The sequence below is a fragment of the Myotis nattereri genome (genome assembly GCF_964212035.1).
Source record: "Myotis nattereri genome assembly, chromosome: 18".
NCBI lineage: Eukaryota > Metazoa > Chordata > Mammalia > Chiroptera > Vespertilionidae > Myotis > Myotis nattereri.
In genome coordinates this window covers 19,327,345-19,351,514 of record NC_138093.1, presented here as the reverse complement: position 1 = coordinate 19,351,514, position 24,170 = coordinate 19,327,345, and the positions used below count along the sequence as shown (strand labels likewise).

At 38.3% G+C, this 24,170-nt stretch overlaps 1 protein-coding gene across 7 annotated transcripts in view; it reads right to left on the bottom strand.

Moving 5' to 3' along the window:
- RABGAP1L (RAB GTPase activating protein 1 like) overlaps positions 1–24,170 on the bottom strand; it is a gene marked incomplete at its 5' end in the record, with an annotated part of 440,168 nt that overhangs the window by 25,088 nt on the left and 390,910 nt on the right. For 4 of the 7 annotated variants that reach the window (XM_081112105.1, XM_081112108.1, XM_081112109.1 and 1 more), the window contains one exon: positions 6,900–6,992. In XM_081112105.1, the coding sequence (XP_080968231.1) occupies positions 6,900–6,992 (93 nt within the window). Of the gene's footprint in view, positions 1–6,338; positions 6,716–6,899; positions 6,993–24,170 lie in introns of those variants that run through there. The other 3 variants (XM_081112106.1, XM_081112107.1, XM_081112110.1) reach the window with 1 other exon arrangement.

The window sequence follows — 24,170 nt, the reverse complement described above, 5'->3', positions numbered from 1 at the left end:
CTTAAAGGAAAAAATGATGGGGAAGGAGGCAGCTTCATAAACTCCAGCTGTGTTTTGGGTGTGTTGTCCGCTGCTGTAATGAATTCTTGGCATGTTTTTGAAGACATTTAAGGGCCAGAAGAAAATGTTTCCCTAAAAGATCCAGTGCAATTTTATGAGCAATGGCACGCTCAGCTCTCACTTATTTTGTTATGGATACCTCCCTCTCTCAAAAGAGGTGATAATAATCACATTCAAATTTCATCAGGTTTTTTGACATTCAAAGACAAATACTTACACATGAAATGCTGAAATGTCTACACTGTCTGTAAATGAAGATTTTAGAAGGAAAACCTCGATATTTAGAATTGTTTTATGCTCTTCCTTCACCCAACATATCCAATTTTATCTGGCTGGTAGAAATTTAAAAATTTTAAATGTCAAACTAAAAACAAGATTTATCAGTGATAAGTAATGGCAGTTGGCAAACCAGACTGCATTTCTTGTGGCATTAAAAATAAAATCTTAGATTATAGCACAGGGGATAGCAAACTTAATGTAAATGACCAGATAGTAAATATTTTCAGCTTTGCAGGCCATATGGTCTTTGACACTACTCAACTCTGTTATTACATGCAAAAGAATAACTAAACAAATGGATGTGGCTGTGTTCCAATAAAACTTTATTTACAAACACAGGCAGTGGGCCATATCTGGCCTATAGGCCATGGTCTGCAAATCCCTGCTCTACTCTAGCTTACAAATCAAATTTTAAAAAAGTAAATGGTCCTGGCCAGCTTGGTTCAGTGGTTGAGCATCGACATATGAACCAGGAGGTCAGGGTTCAATTCCTAGTCGAGGCACATGCCCAGGTTGCAGGAGGCAGCCGATCAATGATTTTCTCTTATAACTGATGTTTCTATCCCCCTCTCCCTCTCCCTTCCTCTCTGAAATCAATAAAAAAAAATACATTTTTTTAAAAAAAAACAACAAAGCAAATGAGTTACAAAGGATGTAGAAATACATGAGTGTGACACATAACTTTCTCAGTAATACCACTTCAACAAAAAACAGAACTTACTGAAAACTGAAGAAAGTTTTGGAGAATTCATTCTGAAGATCATCAATAAACATACTATGGAATTCTTAATATGCATACTGTTTACCTCCCCCAGTGTTAAGCATGAGCAATCAGCAGCAGCAGCATCAGGAGCCACCTGCTCTTTCTTAGCTAACCTGTTCGTGAAGCCTCAGGAGCCAAGGGCTTGCCTTCTCCACCATCCTACAACGGCAAGTTCGCTGGGTTTTCCAAGCTCAGAGAGACAGACTGGCAGTCTTCTGAAGCTTACCATTAAGTTTCATAGTTATCATAAAAACCACCCTCTTGACTATAGCCATTCATGAAAAGCACATTATTTCATGACATAATATTTCCAAAAGCCAACCACAGTCTCTGTGATGTGGAAACATAATGAAATGTAACTTTCTTTCCATTTGTAGAAAAACACTTTTCAAACATGAATTCACTTATCTTGACTTCTCTGAATGAGGGGTCCCAACACAGTAAAAAGAGGGGAACCTTTTTAATTTTTTTTTGTGAGGTAAGGATTTTAGCATAATTTAAATTCTTCATTAGTCAAGTTAAAAACAAAATGTGATATTATATGTGAGGATGGCAAATAATACAAGTACAATTAAGCTTTACTTCAAATGTTTTGTTTGCATTGTTTTTACCAGGTGCAATTAGACAGCTTAATTTAAAGTTATATGCAGAGCAATTGCTCTATAAACATTAGTACATGCAAGCAAACTTCGTAAATTTAGGAGTTATTTTCTTCCTATTTGAATTACATTTTGATTTTAAAATTACTATGTCTAACCTTAAGAAACAAAGTTACATATTTGAAATTCACTTATACTGAGCATGGGTAAGCTACTTCAATTAGAAATTATGCATTTATAATACTATCTGTGTCCCAAACACAAGAGAGTATAAGCATCCCTGGTTCTTTCTAGGATATGCCCAGCTAAAATAGGTAATAGTCTTTTTCGTGCTGTGGGAGATTCACTGAGTTTAATTAATTAGCTATGCTTTTTACGGCATAGCCCTCGTTTGTGCAAGTAGTTCTTTAATTAAACAAGAAAAGCATAGCATCTTCTGGAGGCAGGTGAAGACTGCAATTCTCTAAAAAGTGCTGTCGGCTGATTACATTATCAAAAAACTAACTTTCCCTAGATGGGAACAATTGATCTCCTTAAAAGAGAAAATATTTTATTTTCTGAAATTGGTAACTGTTACTAGTGGCCTGGCAACTAATTTTTACAATGTACTAAAACAGCTGCACATATCCATGAATGTTTGTTTTCTGGGGACGTGTATGAAAATGAAAATATCCATGATGTACTTCTACGGACAAACCTCCCTCCTGCACGTCACTTCATTTGAAATCAGTAAATATCAGAGTAGATAAAAGCTGCTACACACATTTGATCAAGCCAAACTTAAGGACAACAAAAGAGACTTAGAATGCATATCCTATATTCTTCCAATAAAATTTCCTTTTCTGTCTTGAAATCTAGTCATAAAGATAAACAGAAAAAGTATACCAAAGGCTATAAGCAGTCAGTATAGAGCTCACGGAGTTTCAAATACAAATTGATGCCAAGACCAGGTGGCATAGGCAGTGTGTACACATGTTTATTACCTATTTATATATGTTTATATGTGTGTGTGTGTATACATATATATCTTCATTTTCATTTATATGTGTGTGTATATGTATATACACACACATATAAATGAAAATGAATATGCCACCCACTTATGTTGTCCTTTCCCCCATAAATACGGGTACACAGAGTCTATAGTCATTAATTAGCTCCATTCTAAGGTCTCCTCTCCCACAGGATGGCTTCTGCACAGGTACCTCTGTGTGACTCAGGGTTTATGAAAGTTAGATGGTAGGCCAGGCACCCATCCTCCTGGAACACTTTGCTTGAATTTTCTTGATATATAATTCACATAAAATTCATAAAAAATGATATAATTTACCTTTTAAAATATACTCTTGAGTGGTTTCAGTGTATTCGCAAAGTCGTGCCACCATTACCACTAATTCCAAACCATTTTCATTGTGCGTAGGGTTCTACAATTCAAATTTATACCAACACTGTTTTGTCTCTTTCGTTGTGGTTGAGATTTCAGTGTTAGATATTAGATACCGGTGAGTATAGTGACATAACCTGAGAGTGCAGATATTTGCGTATAAAAATAAACCCCAACATCCCAGCCAGCATGGCTCAGTTGGTTGTGTTGATTTATGAACCAAGAGGTCACGGTTCGATTCCCAGTCAGAGCACATGCCAGGTTCGTGAGCTTGATCCCCAGTAGGGAGCATGCAGGAGGCAGCCAATCAGTATTCTCTCTCATCATTGATGTTTCTATCTCTCTCCCTTCCTCTCTGAAATCAATAAATATATATATATATATATATATATATATATATATATATATATATATATAAAAATAATAAAATAAACCCAAACACATGTTTAGATGATAAAGCAAGAACAGGACTGCTGAGAGCTATGTCTGCTTTGTTGAGTCTCTGATCCCACCTCTGGCTTACCTGCAATAGTTCTGTCTACCACCATGCTCAAGAGAAATAGCTGCAAACTGAAACATCTCTTAGAATATCTTACTGCGTGACATTTTTTTAAAAATATATATTTTATTGATTTTTTAGAGAGGAAGGGAGAGGTATAGAGAGTTAGAAACATCAATGATGAGAGAAACATCGATCAGCTGCCTCCCGCATATCTCCCATGGGGGATGTGCCCGAAATCCAGGTACAGGCCCCTGACCAGAATCGAACCCGGGACCCTTCAGTCCGCAGGCCGATGCTCTATCCACTGAGCCAAACCAGTTTCGGCGTGACATTTTTTTTTAATTGACAAACCTTCCTAACTCTCTTGCCATGTGGCAAGCTAGAGGTAAATACAACATTGTAAGCAGTATGGATCCTAATGGTGGAGAAGGGGTTGTTAGTTCACTGGTAGAAGTTTTGACTCGAAGTCTCAAAGATCTTCCCAAGTTATTCTTTTTTTTTATTTTATTTTTAATATATTTTAATTGATTTTGTACAGAGAGGAAGGGAGAGAGATAGAGAGTCAGAAACATCGATGAGAGAGAAACATCGATCAGCTGCCTCCTGCACACCCCCCACTGGGGATATGCCCGCAACCCAGGTACATGCCCTTGACCGGAATCGAACCTGGGACCTTTCAGTCCGCAGGCCGACGCTCTATCCACTGAGCCAAACCGGTTTCGGCGCAAGTTATTCTTAAGAATTTACATAACTAGGTTCCCAGTCCAAGATCTATGACTTATAAAGTTTCCAGGACCTAGATCTTATTCTTGACAAAATTAAATTTAGAAGATGATAAAAGGTATTTTCTAAGACTATCCTAGTATAATTAAATAATTATAATTAGATTCTTAAACTAGAAATTGAGTATGTGAGATAACAAATCTGTTGATTGAAAACTATGTTGTCAATTGTCATCTCAAAAGTATAATGTAATTTGAGGACTGTCATTTTACCAAGTATAACTATTGCCAATACAAAGGTCTAGACCAGTGATGGCGAACCTTTTGAGCTCGGCGTGTCAGCATTTTGAAAAACCCTAACTTAACTCTGGTGCTGTGTCACATATAGAAAATTTTTTATATTTGCAACCATAGTAAAACAAAGACTTATATTTTTGATATTTATTTTATATATTTAAATGCCATTTAACAAAGAAAATCAACCAAAAAGATGAGTTCGCGTGTCACCTCTGACAAGCGTGTCATAGGTTCGCCATCACTGGTCTAGACGTTGATAAAGGGTTGAGCTATTTGTTAGGTGATGTATTGACCAGCTATTCCAATGATACAAAACAAACGGTTCTAGAAGGGGCCTGATGTGCACACAGGAGGCCACAGCACTCAAGCAAAAGAGTAATATCTGTTTTCAAAACAAAAACAAAAGGTTTAGCTCTACTTTGATCCCACAATAAAAATTATACACATTGATAGTGCTGTGTGGTAAACATTTTAAAAATAATATTATGCATTGTACTATTTATTTATATGTATCTGCTTGTACAGAAAAAGACTTTAAGAAACAATAACAAATTCAGTCCCAGGCAGATTTTAAATATACAATTTTAGTCTTTCATTTCCCTACCTTCTATTTTAAAGCACTCTTCCCAGATTTTATTTATAACGATGGCAGCAATAAGAAAACTAGATTGACGCAAGCAGTAGGAGGGCTTCAGGTTGGATCCTCAGAAATGTTTCCTAATTACTACTTCAAGCCTTTCTAAAGCAGCATGCTACATGAGCTAATTATTGAGGACTGGTGGCTAGCTTTGCACCTTACTCCAGGAGCACCTTGTGTTACAGTTCTCTACCAGAGCAGTATGTGGGACTCCACTATCAGTTCTGCAGCCAGTTCTATGAACAAGAGGGAAAACATGCTGATATTTGATTATTGGCTAGCAATGCCTGGAAGAAATATGAGGAAGATCTGCAAGAGACTGATGCATAAAAGGTGGTGCTATTCTAGTAATACCTGGGTAAGTGGAAGCAGTAGGCCTAATAAGGCTAAAACGACCATTTATTGCACACCAACCATGTGCTGGGTGCTTAAAATACGCCATCCCCATCTTCACAACAGCCCCTCCAGGCAATGTGTACACGACATGTTTTGCAGACGAGGAAGAGGCTTAATAGTTAGTCCAACACAATGGACAATGGTGTAAGGATTAAAAACTCCCAATTTGCATTCCACATTCTGGCCCTTTGATTTTGGAAAGCCAGGATTCGAACTCAGGTCTGACTACAAAATCTATATACTCCTTCCACCGTGGCCCCTCCCAGAACCCCACATGCTATTCAATTTAGCAACAGAGGCAAGATTTACTATGTAACTGTAGCTGCCTGTGCCCAGGTCTCTGACTACATAAAAGCAACCTTAGTTCCAAAAGTGGAAGCCATGCCACCCTGGGTGATTTAATTCATAATGCCACCCAGTGCTTTTTTTTTGGCAGGATATTGTAACATTCCTCACTGTACAAATACAATATTCTCTTACCCTGATGTGCTGATGTGGAGAGAAAGGGAACAACGCATCTGTAATATTATTTCAGTTGGAAAAAATAAGTTCGAAATTAGTCATTGCATCATGGGAACAGTGTTGCTAATTACCAATGAAGAAATCTATTTTTGTGAATAGCCTGATTTTAAAAAAAAATATTATCACTTATTTAACTAAGATGTTCAGATGAGATCATTTTGATTCTGAAACTGAATACTGTAGTGAAATGTTACTGTGACTCATAAATTTATTTGTGGAAATAAATGTTGCAACAAACACCATGACTGTGCTCAATACAACCTTTGTGGTTTTTATTTGTTCTTCCAAATGAGCTTGTACTTTTCACATTTGCTACAGACACAGGTGAGTCTGAAGCATTCTCTTGCCAGTCTTGGGACAGATCACCTTCTAAAAGTCTTTGTGGATGTGACCGTGCACAGCTAATACAGTACTTTGCCATTTTCCTTTTTCTCTCATTTTTGAAAGTAGTCGAGAGCCACTTTCTCTCTTTCCTTTTCCCTCTCTTTCTCTCAGCTTCTTAGGCAGATTCCCAGTATAAATGCAACAGGTGGCGTTACCTACAAATATATAAACTGAAAGAAAAGAAATATTACGGTGGGCTACTCAGGAAGTGTGCTGAAATGAAAACAGCCCTGGACATTTAGCATGGCCAGAGTGTCTACATCAAGCAGGAAGGAACAGAGGGACTTGAACTCGCCACAACTGCTGCTAAGGGTCACTGAGGCCCTGCTCTGGCAGGTGCCGCATCTCCCATACCTTGTATCTGTCCATGGGGTCCTCCTGCTGCAGCTGACTCTCACGCATTGTCTGATATTCCTTCTCATATTTCTTCAGCTTCTTGGTCGGTACCTGCAGTGGGGAGAAGGCATCAGAGGAACAGCATGTGAGACGAGGAGATGATTTAGGGAAGCATTCTCTGAGGTGTTCCAATCAAGTCTCTGGCATTCTGATGCCACTCACCCAACTCAAAGTTAGGGGGAAGCAATCTAGATTTGCACTCTTTCTCTGAAAGTCCACTTGTGTGTGTTGTAGGCTTTGTGGGTCCTGCGGTCTAGGTTACACCTACTCCACGCTGCTGTTACCGCACAAAAGCTGCCATAAGTGATGCATAAACAAATGAGTTTGGCCCTGTTTTAACAAACTTTTTTTTACAAAACGGACTGTAGTTTGTCCATCTCTGTTCTACAATGTTGCTGATATGCCATACTGTTTTCTTGTTAATGTATTTAACAGTGTTATTAATTCTAACTACTTTCATTTAAGTAAAATTCACTCCTGGCTTCTATCATGCTGAAATGAAAGTGATTTATAACAACAACAAAAACATTTTTAAAATGGAGTTAATTTACCAGACAGAAAGAAGATTGTAAAGCTCGTCACTGAAAGCGCAAAGGAATATGGAATCATTGTGCTGAATGAGATAATAGAAAATCATCTAAACAGCTCATCTATTTCTTGCTAGAATTATGTCATCTTTAAAAGACATAAAGTGGTCTAATCTTTTCTGAGAAAAGACTAAAATCTCACAGAACCTTAGAATTTTAAAAGTAAATAAGTAAGCATTTGGACCTGGGCAGGCCAGGGTCTACATGCCTATTTTACTTTTCTTAACCCCTCGGCAAAGAGGTATTTAACCTCTCTTAACTTGACTTTCTTCATCTGTAAAATGACAGGCAAAAAAAATTCTAGTTCACAATGGCTGTCAGGAGAATTAAGTGATATAGGTAAATTATCTAAAATAATGCCTGGTTCATGTACATTTTTAAAATTGTTTTTTAATGTATCCCCTCACAATTAATGCAATCTCGTTTGCTCCATAGAACAGAGAAAAATCTACTTTTAGGCTTTCCTTGGATAATCAAAATGATATAATCCCTTTAGGAATAATAATCTTAATGTATAGGTCCTAAAGGAAGTGACTGAAAATGAAGAGAAACAGTTTAATTTTTTAAAAGATTACAAATGTGTTATTTTGCTAAATTCTTGATAAGGTGGTAAAGGCGCGGGTGATGCATTGATGCCTCTCAGTATCCGTCAGGATGTCTACCAAAGTGGCCCCTGGGAGGCTCTCAACAGATTGTTTCTTGTCGAGTTCAAAACATGTGTATGTATGTGTGACAGAGAGCAAGAGAGAATGGACAGCACCCAGACTCGATATAGAATTAACATGCAGCTTTCTGGGATGAAGATGATTTAATTCTCTGGAATCTGGCCAGAAGAGTTTAAAAAAAAAAAAAAAAAAGCAAAGACACCCATCTTATTGTAATTGCTTTGTTCTTTCCACCCAGGAACACTCTGAAGTGTGGAATGATCTGCTTCTCACCATAACTGGGAAGTTTCCCAAACTCAGACCAAACCTGGCAGACAGTTGTTGAACAACAACATGATGACAATCTTCATCAAACAAGAAGTCAGACATGCCCCAGAGTGTAACTGATTTACAAAATCCCTGCTGCAGATTGTCATGAGGAATGGTAATCCTTATTACACCATCTCCAGGCATCTCCAACCAGTCACTAAGACTGACTAGAGTGCAATCGAATGGAAAGCACCACCTGCCAACTGTGTGGCCTCAAGATCATCAGATGAACAAGGAGAATCTACATCAGGGGTCCTCAAACTTTTTAAACAGGGGCCAGTTCACTGTCCCTCAGACCGTTGGAGGGCCGGACTATAGTTTTAAAAAAACCTATGAACAAATTCCTATGCACACTGCACATATCTTATTTTGAAGTAAAAAAAACAAAACAGGAACAAACACAATATTTGTATTTGCATGTGGCCCGCGGGCCGTAGTTTGAGGACCCCTGATCTACATGATCATGTGATGAAACATTATTTTTCTTGACCTTGATCGGGCCTCAATTTCTCCTTGTTTTCTTTTCTCTGTATGTATTAATCATACACTTAGAAAACCAAGTAAAAAAAAAACTACAGATGAAATGGCGATCACTGGCACTGGGGGAAAAGAGGAAAGGTGTCCGAGAGTTTTAAGCAGTGACAGGTGTTTCATGTGTATCCCCAGGGGCAGGGGCAAGGACAGAAGTGAATGGTACTATGAGGAGGGCACCTACCCCAGCAGCCATTCACTCACAGATCAGAAGTATTTCAATATTTTTTGCAACTGAATATCAGTACCAGGGGGTTCCAGGCTGCCCATCAGGCCTGAGAGGAAGTATTTTCTATACGGTTCTAAAATGGATCTATTCACCAATGATGCAAGAACATATGGCAAGCTTGCTCCTAGAGAATTTCTCCTAAAACTACATATTTTTATATTTAAGCTATTACTGATACTATCTTTATATGTAAAAGAGTGTCCTTTTAAAAATCAACCTTGCTACGTATGTTAAGAGGTTCATTTCAAAGTGAAATTTAAAAAAAAAAATGCATTAGACACCCTCAATAAGCTAATCCTTTCCCATCTGGCTGAGATTCCAGCATGTTTGGCTTCAGCTTGCTCAGGGAAACAGAACAGGTTCCCAGAACAATATGTTGCTAGGAGACTGTCCAAGCTTATTTATCTTGTGCTGTGGGGTGATATTGAGCATCCACCTGTGATTGGCACGAAGTAAAAGCGGCGAAAGGGCAGAGGAGGAAGAGACACAAGAGCTGATAGGAAACTTCTGTTATTTATGACACAGAGAAAATGGACAGTGACAGTTTCTAAAACTATATTCCAGGATAAAATTAATTTTATTTTAGTGACTGTCATACTGAGTTTGAAAATTTTCTCATTAGAGAAAGGAATTTTAAAAATGCCTGTAGTATGTAGGCTTAATTAAAGGAACACAAAGTCATCAAGAATTATTACAATTACCCCAAGAGCAGTGTAGGTATCTCTCTCCTTAATTTAAATAAATTTAATGCAAGTGTGCACTTGAGGAGTATGTTGAATAAGAAACACCAGTTTTTTTAGATGTCTACCTAATCGGGGGGTCCTGTTCCACTAACCATCCATGCTCTGCCTGTCCAATACCTCCAATTTGGCTAAATTCAGAAAATGTCCTTAAAGAATCCACAATTGTTTGTAAGTGCAACTGATAATGAGAACTTACAACTTCAAAATGGTTATATGTAGGGCTTGGAGGTTAAACAGGCTTGCACTGGAAACCCTGCTCTGTCAAATATTAGCTATGTAATTTTATAAGCAAATCATTTAAACCTCCTACTGGAAACTTCAATTCCTTTTTTAAAAATGGAGGTAACACAAATGACACCTACAAGGACCATCTCCTTTTAGTGAGCACATAATGCACGCCCCAGCACTGAAATAAGCACTTAATCCACTTTATGTTGCCTTAGCCTCACAAAGTTGAGCTTGGTTTACCAAACCCATTCCATAACATGAGCACTTTGAGAAAGGCCAAGTAACATGCACAGGGACCACAGTAATGACTAGCCCAACAGGCCTTTCTCAACTGCAATGCTCCCTGCCTGTCACCCAGCCAGCACACAGATTCAACCCTGGGGCCCTTGCTAAGCCTCATCAGTAGCTGGCTGCAACCAAAGAACTAATCAACAGCAAGATGATGGAGCTGTTATTTTAACACCTGACTGGGAGATAATGCACGTAAGATAAGTCATATTACCCAGCATAAAGTAGGAGTTCAGAAAAATATAACACCCTCCCCCTGAACTTTCTGGGCAAGCTAGAAAAAAGGAGTATGTCACACAGACTGTGGGGTGGAGATTAACTCTGGGAGAAGCCTGCTTAAAATTCCATACAGTATTAAGAGGGGGAAGATTGAAATGATATATTTTCCTCCTCTTCCAGCCTTGTGAAAACAAGTATTGAGGCCTAAAGCACCCAGGAGATTTACAGCTTAAAGCAAATCACCTTATGTTATGGACTCAGTCCTGCTCAGATGGAACTGTTTTTGAGGCCAATGACTTCACGGAGAATGCCTCTCTTCTCTATTGTTTCCTACACTTCTTTAGGATTTCTCTCTGTCCCCACTGCTTCATGTTCTGTGTGTACAGATAATCTGGGTTCTCTCTTCCCCCACATGCAACAGTTGTGGCTGGATCACAAGCATTCCTCCTATTGGTTTTCAAATCTGTTTTTCTCAGATTCTTTGCACAAGACAGAGAAAGACATTTTGTCTCTTCTTCTTATAAGCAAGAAAAATTCTTCTCATGATAAAAACATATTTGTTCCAGGGGCGTTTTGACTTTTAAAATGCAAAATAGGGATATTTATCTTCCCATGTTAAAAAAGTTGGTGTATAAAAATGGAGTGCAGTCACCATGCGGGTTAATGCTGCTGCTGACTTCTAACCAGTTTCACTACAGCCTTTAAACTTGCAGCGGTTCTTCAATTTTAGGTAGACTTACGGAAATTTTTTCCCTTTGGGAAAAATTCAGAAAACAATCGTATCTTAAGTTGGTATGCTATTACTTCTTTTATTTTTGGGGCGAGGTGCTCAAAATCCACTGTAATATCTCAAGTAAAATTCCACTTCTCAATGAGTCTTTGGTTAGAAATGTACCACTTACATTTTTAGTATAGTGTTTGAAAAGTAGAATGACTACTAAGTACTAAAAAATAAGATTGTAAGATAGTAAATAATACACTAAATCTGGTTACATGTTGAATAGCATTGGTTTGATTCCAGGGAGTAGATTAACCAGATGTAGTCCCAAAACTGGGCCATGGAAAGCTGATACAGCTATACATTCAGAGCGAGCTAATCAAGCTTATTTAAAACTAGACAATGAGACAGGACAGAAAGAGGACAGGGGAGCCAAGTAGGACTTTGTTCTTTATCACCATCAAGTGCTCCGTTCATTATAGTGGTGCTGGCCTTTCCACACGGGATGCTAAGAAACCTGAAGTAATACTTTACGCTCGTTGCTGCTGGCAATTAGATCAAAAGTAAATACATAGCTCATGCTCATGGTAGGCAGAAGGCTACAGACATTTATGCTATAGGAAATTTCATTCAAGACTAATATGCTGAACAGTAGCTCTATAAAACAATCTGAGTCTTTAGAATCAACTTTACTAGTACAGAAATCTGAGAAGGATAAATGGTGGGAAAGAAAGAGGAGGAGAGCCCTTTACTGTGTTTAGTTCATCTATCTACCTTTAAGCAGTGGTTCTCAACCTTCCTAATGCCGCGACCCTTTAATACAGTTCCTCATGTTGTGGTGACCCCCAACCATAAAATTATTTTCGTTGCTACTTCATAACTGTAATTTTGCTACTGGTATGAATCGTAATGTAAATATCTGATAAGCAGGATGTATTTTCATTGTTCGCGACCCACAGGTTGAGAACCGCTGCAAGTTAAAAGGCTGTAGTGAAACTGGTTAGAAGTCAGCAGCAGCATTAACCCGCATGGTGACTGCACTCCATTTTTATACACCAACTTTTTTAACATGGGAAGATAAATATCCCTATTTTGCATTTTAAAAGTCAAAACGCCCCTGGAACAAATATGTTTTTATCATCTTCCATGAAGCTGGCATGGCCATCCAGGAACGAATGCAGTCTGTCCCCTCAAGGAATTTACAGTCTGGTGGGGAGAAAGAGATAATCACACAATTTAAATAAAGACTCATTTACAAAGTAAGGTGAGCCTCTGAGGGAGAAGTAAAGGTGGAGGGAGGGAAAATTATACCCAGGCTCTAATTTTGATTGCTTTTCTAAGGAATGACACTCAAGCTGAGACCTGAAGAATAAGTCAGCCAGGGACAAGTAGGGAGTGTCCACAGCAGAGGAGCAATGGCAGGTGATAGGGAAGAGCAAGACAGGCTACATGATTTGCCAGGACCAGTACAAAAAGGTCAAGGCCCCTGGTTCAAAGTGATGATTTCAGATGGTGCTAGGCAGCGGTTCTCAGCCTGTGGGTCGCGACCCCTTTGGCGGTCGAACGACCCTTTCACAGGGGTCGCCTAAGACCATCCTGCATATCAGATATTTACATTACAATTCATAACAGTAGCAACATTACAGTTATGAAGTAGCAACGAAAATAATTTTATGGTTGGGTCACAACATGAGGAACTGCATTTAAAGGGCCAGAAGGTTGAGAACCACTGTGCTAGAGCATTAAACTAAGTGTGGGGACCTGTGTGACTGCACAGGTCCGGTGCCCGTGAAGCAGGCTCTGGGAAGGGAGGATGCAGTGGAGCTCAAGGCCAACTGGAGCACAGCGAGGAGAGAAGTGACTGCGGAGGCTGCAGAGGTCTGTAAGGTACACGAGGCCCAGGCCAGGGTGCAGGGCCAAGACCAGCCTCACAGACCAACCTACAGTGTGTCCTTCCCAGTTCCCCCAACAGTTACCAAAGAGCCAGGCTCTTAAATAAGTACTCAACGCTAAGGAGGACAAAGAAGATAGTATTTGCTTTCAAGAGGCTTACAAATTGTTGTATAATTTGGGGTAGAATGTGATAAGTTCCAGAGAAGAGTATAAGCACCAACTGTGGGAGACTGAGGCATGAAAATTACCCGCTTGAGGGGGAGAATGTAAACACAGACCTGACTGAAATTAGCATTCTTCTGCCTACAGAGCACTGATGTGCATACCACTGTGGAAATGGCAAACACATCAGCACTCCCGTGTGCCAGGAGTAGAATGCTATGTACTCTATACGCACTAATATACATTAGCCTCACCTCGAGGAGGTAGGGCTATTATCATTCTCACTTTACAGAAGAGGAAACAGATCCCTTACATTAAGTTGTCCACAGCCACACAGGTAGCAAATTCCATTTACGAGACCAGGTCTAAAGTCCTTGCTCTGAACTACTTACTACACTACACTACCATTTACTAATACTGTTTTAGTTTGCTTTGTTTTTAAAAATATGTGCTATACTTATGCCTTTTTTAGTTCTTCTCCCTGGCCATGTGTTGTCATTTTAACCTTTTTATCTACTCACTAAGCTATATACACTGCCTTGATTTGGCTGAGAGATATACAAGAAAAGTAATTTTCCCTAAAGATTTTTCTGTTTTTATCATTAAGAGCCAGAGCTGGCACAAACAGCAATGGGAAATACACTTAGATATGACTTTCTAAAAGAAGATGACATACACAATGCTACTTTCCTCTGGTACTGACAGCAGCACCAATGCGTCTTTGTACCGATGGCCAACTAGAGCCGATGTAGTTATGCGTGATTACTACTGACTCCATAAGAGTGTGAACACTGAATCAATGGAATTCTGGGAAGCCACACATGGTTCCCAGTGTCCCCATGACCAAATGCAGGATCCGTTCCGTACAGGATTGGGAAGCACATGTATGTGCTCATTATATCAACAAATATCAACAGTGTGTAAGGCACTGTGCCAGATGCTATGCTGGACAGACACCTATGACAAATCCTTTCATCAATAAACATACAAAAACTATAAAATTTGATTAATGCCATTACAGACATATAAGCCTCATGCTATCATTGGTTAAGAGAAAATGTTTTCACAAATCCACCAGGAAATTTAGGACAGACTTTAAGGAGGAACTTGCACATAAGCATTGTCTTGTCCTAGAGGGAGCTTTTGCTATTGACCATTCACAAGTGTCAGGATTTTTTTAAGTAGATATCAGTAGCCTCCAAGGATTACAGGCAGGCAAGGCATTAGGTTTCTTCCCACCACCTTTCTAGGAGGTGGGGAGCTTCACTTGGCCCGGGTGCTCTCAGGGGCCATTCCGCAGGTGTCAGACTGCCTGGCTTATCAGAATCTTACTCGCAATCTATGCAGAAATAGAGGGGCCTGGTAGTATTTCTAGCCAATCCAATTAAAAATTATGATATCCTTTATGCTAATTGGAAAACCCTCTGGTATAGACTTAAATATAAGTAGGTTAAATTTAAAGTAGTTATCTCCTGATTAGGGTCTTTCCAATGACAACCAACTACCCCTAGACTGCGTATTTCCATATCAGGGTACTGCAAATATTAACCAAGTCCAAGGTGTAGACTAAAACAAAAACACGTTATATCACAGAGTGTAGGTTGGACTATCTTAATGTAAATTATGGAGAGTGTAACAGTAGGGTAGGCCTGTGAGAGGTACAGAGGGGGTAAGATATGGTGGAACAGCTCATTATTGCTTATTTTCTTTCCTTATTCCATAAAGGAAGCAGAGGAAACTGCTGTGAGCAAAGGCGTGAAGCTAAAATTCAATCCCAACTATCTAAGCAGGTATATTTGTCTGGATGAGGAGCTGGTGCCCTGGTGTGAGGCACTGCAGAGCAGGCCGGGAAGAATATACTGGAGCCAGATTGTGGAAGATCTAGATCTCTGCCAATTGAAAGTGTGAACCTATTTTGGTAGTTGCTAGTTCAGTGACCATATTTGCTGAAACTACAATCAGGCACATGGTCTTAACAGATGTTTGCACCCATTCTGGATATGAGAAGCAATTTGGAATAGAAAAGAACCTAAAACACTTAAAAAATCTTTACTATTTCAATAGCTTACAGGGCTTATAAGACAGAATACTTGACATTGGAACTATTTTTTTTTTTAAAGGTCTTGTCCCAGTATTGATAAGAAGTCACTGACGTTTTAAAATTGGGCACAAGAAAGATCAAAAGTGTGCTGGTAAGAATGTTCATCTGGCCTGGCGGGTGTTGCTCAGTGGTTGAGTATCAACTTATGAACCAGGAGGTCAAGGTTGATTCCCTCAGGCTCAATCCTCAGTAGGGAGCATGCAGGGGCAGCTGATCAATGAATCTCTCTCATCATTGATGTTTCTATCTCTTCCTTCCTCTCTGAAATCAATAAAAATATACTTGGGGGGGGGGGTGTTCCTCTGGAAATGACATACTAGTATATGTTAAACTAAATGGGAGGACAAAGAAAAGGAGAAAGGTGGCAAATAAAACTATTTAGAAAGTTATGAAAATAGTTCAGGAAAAAAGCCTTTGTGAAGAAGATAACAATAGAAATGGAAAGAAAGAACCATTAAAACCAATAAAAGAGATGTTGTTAAAGGAAGTCTTTCCTGGTGATTTAGGTCAAGGGATCCCTCCCCTCCTTAAACCTCTTTAGAATTAGTTATACAGCATTTAATAATCATGTATGGCTGTTAAAAGCTTTGCCTGGGGTGTGAATTTTCCTAACCTAAATAGGATGCCTTAAAACAAACAAAACCAAACTTGGTATCTCCAGCTTTGTCCTAACACAAAGCTGAATACTTCATAGATGCCTAAAGCAGGTTGTTTCAGTTAGGGATATTCTTAATATCTCAGGGTTCAAGTGGATTTTGTTAATTAGTTAAAATACTGAAATTTTAAAAAAAGGCAGACAGGGGCCTTGCACATATATTTTCCTCGAGTATGGGTATTAAACGAGATATGTGATGACATAGAGCTGATAAGTGGAAAGACACCAAAATCCACTTAGCATAGGATATTTTTGTTACCTGAATGAGAAGATTGTGATAAGCAATTAAAAATGGCAGTTTTCCTTGATATGTTTGACAGAGCCAATAATTACCTTTGCTCTGTGGGGCAATTTCTAAAACAGTGCATAAGAATGAGATAAATTGAGAAGATTTTTTTATGCTATGCAATTGATGCTGCTCCCTAAACTGAAATTCAGTTCTTTAATCTTGGTGGGGGGAAACATAAGAGGAAGAGAAAATATTCAGCATACTAAATGCTTAACACACAAAGAATATATATATTCTTCTATATCTATCTATCTATCTATCTATCTATCTATCTATATCTCTGACAATCAATAAGTCGAAGAGAATTCTCATTTTGGGAAAAAAAGTAATATCAAACTGTCTTTCTAGAATTGACTGAATCACTTGTATATGCAGAGCAGACCAAAGGAGAATGTATTTGATATTAGGGTTGGCCACATAGGTAAAGGAAAGGCCAGGAGATTAACTTTTCTCTGTGCCTGGTTAAGTCCGTGTACCATTGCTTACAGGTGAATGATTGCTCCCCAAAGCTTGGTGTGGAGTGGCATTTATGTTCCCATTCCCATGGAAACTGTGAGCAGGCAAGAAAAACAAGGTATGGGAAATGTATATTTCAACCCTCACTTCTACCCACCAGGCCCTCTCATTTCCATTGGGAACAGGCACTGAAAGACTTCCAGCAGCTGAAAGAGAAACTCACTCATAGATTGCAGCTATGCCAGTGTCAGCTGAGAGCTGCAAGTGATGGTTTATAGCAACCGTTAACATTTTTAAATGATGTTTTCCCTAATAAATTCACCTCAGTAATACATTACAAGCGAAAAACTGACTGTATAACTAGTATGAGGAAGAATACACAAAGGGGTCTTTGGAGGATTGGGCTGTTGTTGTCTTTCATAATTCCAATGATCATGTATCATTTTAAAACAAATGACTGTGACAGGAAATGCAGTGAAGTGAAGAGGGTGCTCACCAAGTCACTCTGATGTACAGACTTCCTCCAAATGGCGGACGTGGAAAAGGAATAGAGTAACTAATTAAACTGGGGTGGGAGGGGAGAGCAGGGATCTAATATAAAAACTAATTACATTTTATTACAAGAAACGATGTAAAGATTGTCAGCTACACCTAGACTTGGAACACCAAGCCGAATGAACTTGTTGAGGGATCCAGACTTAAGCATTTGTATAAAATTCTATAAACCTACAGAATTGCTATCCAAACCTCCTTGCTTCCCAAGTTCAAAAAGAGAGCTTATACCTGTACTTCTTTAGCAAAACATAACTAAAAAGGACAGGCCAGAACTTGCTAAAGACTACCCATTTCCCCTCTACATCCAAGGGCTTTAGAATACATATGTAAAACGATTTATACAGGGAAAATGTATTATATAAGCTTTTAGCTCAAGGGGAAATAGCCTCATCAATAACCTGAAATGAATTCCATCTTTTTAAAACATGTAAAGGTTGAAAACGTGGAAAAATAATTATTTTTGTTTTACATGTCCATCACTCAGTTTTATCTCTGAGGTTCTTTTTCACTCTTTTTGGAGAGGTCATCATTCCAAATTGTTCACTATAACTCGGCTTCTGTTCACACATGCCTCAGGCAAATACAAAACCTGAACATTATCGAAGACAACTCAACAGAATGGTGTCAAGAGCACTTGCCAGTAAGACAAGGAGGGATATTAGAACAGACCTTTGCTGCTTCTTATTCTTAACACCATCTCCAAGGTGATAGTTCCAAGACAAGAATATGAGAATAAACTACAGAGGAACTCCCAAGTTCAGATACTCGGTTTTCACTGTTGACTCAAGCCTAATTCTGTTCATGTTTCTGTGTCAGGACATATTGAGCACCTTCTTAACGCTTAGCACCAGGTACTGGTAATACCAACATGTATGAGTAAGACAGATTTCCTACCTGCCAGATACCTATTTTTTTTAATGAAATATTGCTATTTTTAAATCATTCTTATATTTAAAAACACAGGGTAGCTCTCTTATCCCATCCTTCACTACTATAGACCTTGCTGTACATGAGCACTGTACTGAGATTTTGTAAATGTCACTTGTGATGTAACATATAATCTAAGCTATAAAATTCAGATTATAGTTGAAACAATGGAAGTGACTTCTTAGGACCCACTGTACATCTATAAATATGGGGCCAAAGTAATTGATAAATTCTGGCACTTTCTAATTCTACGTAAATATCTTTCCTTTCTTTGTTCACAAACAAATTTTTGCTGGCTAACAATTTCCTGTGATACATTTTTATTTTCAAGAGATTATTTATGAATGCAAATATGTGGGGACCAGACAAAAGTAAGCCAAAGTCCCTATTAAGTTATTTACTTCATCTCCTAGGATTTGTAAATTTGAGTGGGTACATATTGATATATCTGTTGCGTCTAGTCCAGAAAAAGTCAAAGTTATTACTCCTAAATACTCTCAAAACTATTATTCATATGAACTCAGAACAAAGGCATATACAAAAATTTTGTGAAAAACAATAATAAAGGCCTTCTTTAAGAACAAAAAAAAAAAAAGAAAGAAAGAAAAAGGACACAGAATCCATCTTGAAGAAACTACCAGTATCAAAAAGGGAATAGTTTGAGCATTAAAATAAGTATTTGAACAAAACAGAATAATCAACAAAACAGGAAATCCTCAGTCTCTCTCTCTCTCTCTCTCTCTCTCTCTCTCTCTCTCTCTCTCTCTCTCTCCCCCCCCCCCCCATAAATAAATTTAAAGTCTGATTCTGAATGGGATATTTACAGAATTTCAAAGCACCTCACCACAAACTTCTCATTAGTTAAGAAGGGGGATAAAGCAATTTAGATGGAGAACCTGGCAGAAACCACCCTTAGTCAAATGATCAAAGTGAGTGTCTCCAGTGATGGGACAATTCGAAATCCAACTCCATCTGACAGGAGGGACGCAGTGAGAAACACACAGCATGAGCTCTATGATATCTGGTCAAAGTGTCCACCCTAAACTACCCTAAATTATGAGGAACCATCGACAAGTTCAAATTGAGAGACACTCTAATGAATAAATAGCTTGCAATCTTCAAAAGTATCAAGGTTATGAAGCTCAAAGAAAGACTGATAGATGTTTCAAACCCAAGTACCTGGCTTAGAAGTGTTCTTAAATTTTTTCTTTTAAATAAATGAATACATACTCCTCTGAAATTTGAAAGAAAAGTACTGACTTTCTGGAGTTGTTTTGATATAATCCTACATGGAGAAAGGAGAAATACGAGATGATTTCTCTGGGTCCTTTCTAATTTACTGATTCTACCCTATTTACCATATACCTGCTTATCTATCACTCAGCATGCAATGAACAGTAGTTTGAACATGTAGAGCTCAGGACCTCACTGGACAGGCAAATAAACAACCACATACCAAAGAAAAAAGCATGATCAGTCTAAGGAATGCTGTTTTATGATTTAATTCTTATTGTAATAGTAAGACAGCAAGTCTCAAAAATTTACACCTGGACTCAACGTGGGAGGCAGACCATAACTTCAACAAGAGGCCAGCATGTGCCTTCAGGTGGCATATCTGCCCCTTGATTGTAAGCTCAACCAGGAAGTAATAGAAACAATACAATGTTTGTTTTTAGGTTAAATATTAACAAAGCCTTCTGGCTGAAAATAGGATTCACCTTTTTGCTTCCTACAGCACCTAGGAGACTAATGGCAAGTAGTAAATGTACCTCCATAGCATGGTCAGGTTATTTCATAACCACTTCAGATGGCTACAGTTTAGCAATTAATCAGTTTTCACACCTTACACAAAGAACAGAACAGAGCTATATATGTTATATAAATACAAAAACTCCCTGTCTTCCCCCGCCTGTCATAAATTCACCAGTTGGCTGAGACAACTGGTTCTGGTTCAGTATAACTTAGTAAAGCACTGACAATAGCTGTCTTCCCTAATCTCTTTTTTTAAAACATGTAAGTCTTGCCAGGGCTGAAGCAAGCTCTGATTTGGCTTAGAGAACCAGCTTCTATTAAGTTTGAAAAGCCTCACAGAGAAAATTCCTGAAAGAGGATCACAGAAAAAAAAAGCATTCTGTTAGAAGCCCTGAGAAATGACTTCCCTCATTCAAAGAATTCAAAGTGAGACTTAGAACTAGGGTATTAGAATACCAATCTCACCGTCAGCACTAAGGATTCTGAATTTTATTCTTGAAATATAATGCAAAAGACATACCATCAGCTTTCTCTTTTAAAAGAAACGGGAGATTTCATCAAATAAGAAAATTCTGAGTTTCACTGCACACAAATTCATTCCCACCCCCAGAGCCTGGAGGAGGTATGAGTATATTGTGAGCACCGGAGAATAATCAAAACTATGCAGTAAGAGCATTACACTGCTTACTTGTCATTCTATTTTAAAAGAGGGGACAATGATGGGATGATTTTTAAATGTTTCCGGTTAAAATTAAGAAAAACAACCAAAATAACACACCCATTAAACTTGAGGGTTAAAAAATTCCAAACTCTTCCCCACTTGCTAAGTTGGAACCTGATAAATTCCTTTACTTGGACTTCATATTCATTTGAATTTAAAAACTGCACCCATTATAAGATTATTGTTAATGTTAGTAGGTAAAATATCAATATTAGGGATTTAATTTTAAATCCTTATCTGTTAAGATATTACTTATTTATGAGTAAAATGATATATCTGAAATTTTTATTTAATATTTCAGCAAAGAACAGATTTGGAGAATGAAACAACAAAAACAGGAAACTGGTGGTCATTGAAGATGGGTGATAGGTACATGGATATTCATGGTACTCTTCTCTCTGCTTTTGTGTGTGTTTGATAATTTCTAGTATAAAGGGGTTGTTAATGCAACCATACCGTGAGGGTATTATGCTAAATGAAATAAGTCAGATGGGACCCTGGCGGGTAGGTCAGTTGGTTACAGCATCATCCCTATATACCAAGATTTTGGGTTCGAACTCCGGTCAGGGCACATACAATTAATGCATAAATAAGTGGAACAACAAATTAATCTCTCTCTCTCTCTCAAAATCAATTTTTATAAATGTCAGTTGGAAAAGGAAAAAAAAACCATATGACTTCACTTATATGTGAAATATGAAAAAATGAACAAACAAAACAGAAACAAACCCAAGGATACAGGTAACAGACTGGTGGTCAGCAGAGGGGAAGAAAAGAGGGGGAGGGCAAAATGGGTAAAGGAGGTCAACTGTATGGAAACTAGACCTTTGGTGCTGAGTACACTAAGTACAGTCCAGTGCAGTGATGGCGAACCTTTTGAGCTCGGCGTGTCAGCATTTTGAAAAACCCTAACTTAACTCTGGTGCCGTGTCACATATAGAAATTTTTTGATATTTGCAACCATAGTAAAACAAAGACTTATATTTTTGATATTTATTTTATATATTTAAATGCCATTTAATAAAGAAAAATCAACCAAAACAATGAGTTCGCGTGTCACCTCTGACACACGTGTCATAGGTTCGCCATCACTGGATAGTGTATACAGATATCAAGTTATAATGGTGTACACCTGAATATTACATAATGATATTAACCAGTGTTACCTCAATTAAGGAAAAATAAGAACCCTGTCTCCAAATACAGCCACATGCTATGGTATGGGGTGAGTGTGTGTGTAGAACTTCAACAAGTAAATTGAGGCATGGTGAGGGGGAGGGTGTGTGTGACACATACAAATCGGCCCATACTGATGGTTAAACCACAAACTTTGGAGTTAGATGTGTTTTGAGTCAGAGTTCAGCATATGACCTGGACATGTTGCTTTATCTCTCTAAGCCTTGACTTTTGCATATGATTGTTGTGATGCATAAATGAGATAATCTGCAAAAGGGCTTATGGAACAATGCCTAGCTCACAGTATTCACTTAAATGACAGTTGTAGTGTTCTGGTAAGCCTCAACAAACTTTTATAACTTGATTAGTTGATGCTTAATAACTTTTCATGTGTTTGGTTTTAAAAATAATTCTTACAATTTTATTCCAGTAATATTTTTCAATTATCTCATAAGATAAAACCTTTCTCTTGGAAAACATTCGCTCCTGAAGCCATGGGCTGCCGTGTAAGACAGTCACCATGCTGTGAGGAAGCCCCCATCATACGGAGAAGCCAAAGAAGGTGTTTCATTCAGCAGGCCTGGCTGAGCACTATCCTTGAGTTATCCCATTCGGCACCTGACACAAGAGTGAGGCACCTCCAGATGATTCTGGCCTCTAGTCTTCAAGTCACTTCCGTTTGTTCAAGTCTCTCCATAAAGGCCCCAGATGTTCTGGAGCAGAGAGAAAGCCATACCCATTATGCCCTATCTGAATGCCTGACACACTGAACCTGTGAGCACAATGGTCCTCATTTTAAGATACTGTGTTATGGGGTGATTTGCAATAGATATACTAGAACTATAGACTATAGATAATCAGGACTATTGAATCATAGAGATATGCAGACTACAGATAATATATGTGACAATATAGTGCATACATAATACATAGTATAGATATTAAGAGCTATAGAAACAAAGGGGACCATAGAAAGTATATAATCAACCCCCTCACTTTAAAGATGAGGAAACTGAGGTCAATCCATAGCTGCCTGATGAGTGACAGACCCAGGCCATGCACTTAAATCTCTTTACTTCCAGTACTAGGCTCTTTCAAAAACATAATTATCTCACAATACGGTTCTATGTTATAAAAGCCTCTTACATCTCTATTATTCAAACAGCAACATTCAGGATATTCCACAAGCTCTGTGTCCAAGGCCAAACATAATTATATTTCTGGATGCAGACAATTTACTGCCTACTACCCCTGGCACATGACAGGCCTCAATAAATGTTTTTTAAAGTGAAGGATTACTAAAATAGGGCAGCTAAAAAAATCTGTAAATGGTGCAGCATAGATCTTCAATGCTTGTGTTTGAAAAAAAAAAGCAGCATTTTCAGGTTTGAAATAAATGTTTAAGTGATAAAACTATGATTGCCCTTCCCCACCAATTATAAATTCTGGAAATCACACTTAAGGTAGTCTCAAATGTAACTGCTCAATGACTCCTGATGTATAAATAAATATAATTATGTTTATAAATACAACTATACATAATATAAATAAAATTGGAAGTATCACTGTTAATTGCCTGTAAGCATGCATTCTCCCTTTGTTTTTTATTTTTTTAAAAATATATTTTATTGATTTTTTACAGAGAGGAAGAGAGAAGGATAGAGAGTTAGGAACATCGATGAGAGAGATACATCGTCAGCTGCTTCCTGCACACCTCCTACTGGGGATGTGCCCACAACCAAGGTACATGCCCTTGATCAGAATCAAACCTGGGACCTTTCAGTCCGCAGGCCAATGCTCTATTCACTGAGCCAAACCGGTTAGGGCATCCCTTTGTTTTTTAGTAATATATTTTTAGCTGGGTACATGGCCTTCTGCTAAAGATTGTGCTTCCAAACCTTCTTTGCATGCAAGTTCTGGCCAATGAAAGGAGTAGAATTGTTATATGAAAACTTTCTCCCAAGGCAGAGGCATGCTCTCCCTTTCCCATGTCCACCCGCCCCTCCAACTGGACTGTGGACACAG